This window comes from Triticum aestivum, chromosome 6D (genome assembly GCF_018294505.1).
Source record: "Triticum aestivum cultivar Chinese Spring chromosome 6D, IWGSC CS RefSeq v2.1, whole genome shotgun sequence".
NCBI classification, from domain to species: domain Eukaryota; kingdom Viridiplantae; phylum Streptophyta; class Magnoliopsida; order Poales; family Poaceae; genus Triticum; species Triticum aestivum.
Window position 1 is genome coordinate 385,942,726 of NC_057811.1, and position 4,995 is coordinate 385,947,720.

Here is a 4,995-nt window from a genome sequence, read left to right on the forward strand (position 1 = left end):
CTGAAGTCACTCCCTGATCTTGTTGTGTTGGAGTGTCGTCGTCCAGATCTTGCTGGTTGAGAAAGCACATGCTTTGTTCCTTTCATGCCCAAGTGTACGTCCATATTCAAGAGATGCATGCTTAATGGATTTAGGTGCTCCATTCATGGTGATCCCTTTAAAGGTAGGTTGCTTTGTCAATTACTCCCTCCGTCCCATAATATAAGAACGTTTTTTACACTAGTGTAGTGTTAAAAACGTTCTTATATTTTGGGACAGAGGGAGTATTATTTTGGCCATGAACCCATGGTGGCCATTTTATGATGCCGACACACATCATTCGTAGGTAAGGAATGCAAAGCTAGGTACCACAGGAAGAACCTCAATTTTCTGGGACAAAGTGTTCCAAAGTGATTTCCAAGTTTCTCCATCATATGAAGCGTTTGAAGACCATGTTCTCAGCTTCCAGGCTTCCAGCCAATCTTTGTGATGCCACTTGGTGCTTACCAGCATGTGATAACCGGAGCGGGGAAACAAAACTCCAGACCGCTCAAAATTCCACGACCAAAAGTCATCAATGTTTCTTGTGCATAGCGGAATCTGCAATATGGTGAGGCATCAATCGGATAGTAAGTAGCCTGCATAACGTCAATTTTCCATGCAACAATCGTTTCATCAATAAGATCTGCCCAAATGTTGAGGGTCTGCTGCCAAAGAAACTATTGGTCGCGTGAGTTCTTTCAGTGGCAACCAATTGTGGTTCCAAATCTTAGTGGATAACTCATTTACCAATTCTACAAATACGGCCTTTAACTAAAACATCCCTCCCCTCCAAGATAGTTCTCTACACTTGAGAATGGTGAGAACCAACTTGTGCATGCAAGATAGAGGACGATTGCAAAATTCTCCATGCTTGCCATGTCATCAAAGAAAGATTAAAGAGCTCAAAATATCTGAAACCAATCGAGGCAGCATCCCACCAGACTCACACAGGTTTTCGTTTACCCTATTTGCTCCCCCACCAGAAACTCCTGATCATCAAAAAAGGTATTGGCAGGTGCGGCTGATTTGATTAAAAACGGTTTCACCTGAAACAGACATGGTTTTCTCAATCCACCCTTGAACTTGTTTTCCATAATCTATCTTGATGTACTTGAAGGCACCGTTTTTGGATGAGCCGACATCAGAAGGCATCCCCAAATATTTCTCTGTTACTGCCTACTCCCTCTATTCACAAATATAAGATGTTTTGGATATACTTCAATATGGACTATATACAGACCGAAATGAGTGAACAAATACACTAAAACATGTCTATATACATCCGATTCAGAAAAAAAGTTATAACATCTTATATTTGTGAACGGAGGGAGAAGTAATTAACAACGTTTATGGCTTAGGCTTTATTTAGTAAAATAAAACTAGGCCGAGAGGACCCTTTAGTTCTGAAGAAACATATAGCACCATGAGCCAACAAAGACCAGGTATTTCCCTAAAAAAAATAAAGACCAGACATGTTTTTGAAATGTCAAAAAAAAAAAACCAGACATGTTTTCAGAATACGCGGTGCTCCAAACATGTAGAAAAACATAATAGCATACATACCTGGTGGAGTAATACAGATAGATATCTCAGAATAATAATGTGATTTCGCCAATGATACATAGGAATCAGTTTGAGTTCCACCAGTGGTAAATACGAATCATTTCCAGCACACTAATGAAACTTGATCTAGGGCCTCCTAATGACGGAGAATAATAATACGGTGCTGCTAAGCAGCATAATGAAACTGGACAACCAACTTCATCAAGCTCAGAGTGCGGCTTTTGGTGAGCTGATGGTCGTCGCTTCACCAAGAGATAGTCAATCAGACTTGCCCTCCTGTGCACCCACCTCCTGCAGATAGTGCTCCGCGTCCAAAGCAGCCATGCACCCTGTATATATCGGCGAGTTAGTTGTTTGGCGCAGAATTATATGCTCAGCAGGAGCCACTAAAGGTCAATTCCTAATAAATGGTGTCATCAGGCACCAGGCAGAGGATTATATTGCAAGAATAAATCTTTCTTGGATAACACATCTAAACCTATTAACATGAGAAAGATGGGTTCAACTTATACAACCAATAGTACCATGTTAAGATGGACCGACCAACATGAGAATCTGGCTAAAACACAAATTCCTAGTTAGACAAGGAAACCCTGTACCAAACAGATGAGTTCCACAGTAAGCGTGCTGGTTTTCTGCCCACCATTGGCCATTGGAAGTGACGCATAGCATAAGTAACATGTGTTTCCAGTGACAGATATGATTACACAAAAACTCAGGTGGCAGATCCAACACTTGGCAAAGGAGCATCTATGATATTTTAAGGAAAAACTTTCTATATATGGGTATTATTCAGGGCATACATTACCAGTGCTACAAAAGTTTAATTACATCACAAACCTGAGAATCCTAGGCTGACTAACAAATACTTTTGGAACAGAACCTTAGTATATTAACACAACAGCGTTAACTTGATTGATTGAGTGCTAATACCCTGAGATGACCATAACATTCTGCAGTCCCTCTCAGGAATTTTAGAGTGAGCCACAAGTGTATAGCCTGAAAGGGGATCTTCTAACCTAAATAGAGGGCACACCCTTGTTTGTTACCACAAGTTTTAAGCACCTGAAACTAATTACATGAATAGTTCCCTTGTATCCCCAATGGGGAGCTTCAAAATGGCACGACGGGGAAATTACACCCAGTTCAATAATTCCCGGGTCAGCTATGATTGGACACTAGTCGGATCATTTGTGATGGACACTGCAGAAACTGCAGAACAGGGCATGCTTTGAGGGGAAACTAATGAAAACCCTATTGAAATGATATTACATGTGTCCTGTCCTAGAATGGGCATGTTTACAATCTGGAGCTGAAGGAGAGACTTTGCTGGCTGGAGCAGCACACCTGCAGGGGTATGTGCTGAAGCAACGTGAGAAGGATCAGGGGCTAATCAGAATCAAGCCCGAGTGCAGTTCAACTGCAACTCCTGAGGGTGTGGCAAGAGCACCCATGATTTGCAGCCCTGATGGGTGTTGTAATAGATGTTCATGCAGTTTGAACCTTGGTATGATAAGCCAGGCAGGCGGCAAAACCTGCAAGTTTTCATTCGTTCTGGTACATATTTTCTGCTTTTTTTGGCTGTTAGACCCGTGGTTTATTCTGTTACTGTAAAGTAATGGAGCCCTGCTACCAAGGTTACTCTTATGAAAAAAGGAAACTGATTCCTATTACCCTTGCTTGGAAACAGTAAGGTGTCCCTAATAGTCAGCAAGTTTGGGCACCAACAGTCCAACACATCCCAGAATGTAGCGAACTAATTTTAATACAATGTTGGCAATATAAATAATTGAACTCGTTTCTTTCCAAAGCTCAAACACCACATTCTATTGTCATTATAAAGACAAGTTCATGATAAATTACTATATACACGAGCAAAGAAGCAGCTGATCCCTAAGCATATGAAAATGGATAGTTACTAATTTATAGATTACCGTATGTATACAAATTGACCACTAGCAACACATATACAATCAATTCACATAGTGCTATATGTTTGCAAAAAAGAAAATCACATAGTGCTATAGTAATACCTGAACCAGCGGCAGTAATTGCCTGACGATACTTCTTATCCTGCACATCCCCAGCAGCAAAGACCCCCTCCACACTGGTATGTGTAGAGCCCGGTTTGGTGGCCACATACCCATCGGCATGGAGCTCAAGCTGCCCATTGAGAAACTTGGTGGCCGGCTCATGCCCGATGGCGAAGAATAGCCCGGACACCTTAAGGTCAGAGACCTCACCAGTCACCAAGTTCTTGACCTTGACCCCAGCTAATGGGCCACCGCCTGCGCCGCCATATGCCTCGACGACCTCGGAGTCCCAGACAACCTGGATCTTAGGATTGGAGAGCGCCCTGGCCTGCATAATCTTGGAGGCGCGGAAGGTGTTACGCCGGTGGATGATGTACACTTGGGATCCGTACTTGGTGAGGAAGTTGCCCTCCTCCATGGCGGAGTCGCCGCCGCCGATGACGGCGATGGGCTTGTTCCGAAAGATGGGCGCGGCACCGTCGCAGACGGCGCAGGCAGAGATGCCGCGGTTCCAGTAGGTGTCGGACCCGGGGAAGTGGAGGCGGCGCGCGACGGCGCCCGTGGCGACGACGACGGTGTCGGCGAGGACGGTGGTGGAGTCGGAGGTGACGCGGAAGGGGCGGGCGGAGAAGTCGACCTCGGTGACGGTCTCGGAGAGGATGTTGGTGCCGAAGCGGGCGGACTGGGCGCGGCAGTTGTCCATGAGGTCGATGCCCATGATGCCGGTGGGGAAGCCCGGGAAGTTCTCGACGTCGGTGGTGGTGGTGAGCTGGCCCCCCGCGGCGATGTCGTTGGCCATCCAGCCCTCGAAGAGCACGGGCTTGAGCTCCGCGCGGGCCGCGTAGATGGCCGCCGTGTGCGCGGCCGGGCCGCTGCCGATGATGCAGACGCGCGTGCGGAGCGGCGCCGGGGCGGCGGATCCCTCCATGGCTGCTCGGCTTGGCTGCGGCGGCGGCGGCGGCGGCTGCGGTTCAGGGTTTCGGAGGGGATTGAAATGACTGCTCGTGTCGTAGGTCAATCTTTCAACTCCGTGTGAGCCAACCGGCCAATCAATGACCGCAGTGAGACGGCTAGACCAGCAATCGTGACGGCCCTCCTTTCGTGACTGGTCTGTGAAGAACTACGTTGCAGTTTCTATGACTTGTTGCAAGAAGCATATCCTGTGATTCACACTAGTACTGAAATTTCCCCATGTGATTTTTCCATGGTTCTATATATGCGAGTAGTTGTTCTTAAAATTTGCCGTATAGAACAACTCATAGTTTGTTTTTGAGAAACGAGTATAACTGCAAATATTTACATACATGCACAAACATTCGATCCTATGAACACACGTAGGAACATTTATTTGTATGAGCACGTTCAGAGCGGGTAATAT

The 4,995-nt window shown here is 45.8% G+C and overlaps 1 protein-coding gene across 1 annotated transcript; it reads right to left on the minus strand.

Annotated features, from left to right (window-relative positions):
* Window positions 1-1,557: 1,557 nt before the first annotated feature.
* LOC123145271 (thioredoxin reductase NTRB) lies at window positions 1,558-4,671 on the minus strand. The gene is made up of 2 exons (XM_044564642.1): window positions 3,618-4,671; window positions 1,558-1,913 (listed from the first exon to the last, which is right to left on the minus strand). The coding sequence occupies exons 1-2, from the start codon at window positions 4,543-4,545 to the stop codon at window positions 1,843-1,845; spliced, it is 999 nt and encodes a 332-aa protein (XP_044420577.1). The 5' UTR covers window positions 4,546-4,671; the 3' UTR covers window positions 1,558-1,842.
* Window positions 4,672-4,995: the final 324 nt, after the last annotated feature.

Excerpts from the sequence above, each read along its gene's own strand:
- LOC123145271 (XM_044564642.1), bottom strand. The coding sequence starts at position 4,545 with ATGGAGGGATCCGCCGCCCCGGCGCCGCTCCGCACGCGCGTCTGCATC. Across the intron at positions 1,914-3,617 it reads AATTACTGCCGCTGGTTCAG|GGTGCATGGCTGCTTTGGAC; the intron begins GTATTACTATAG and ends CGATATATACAG.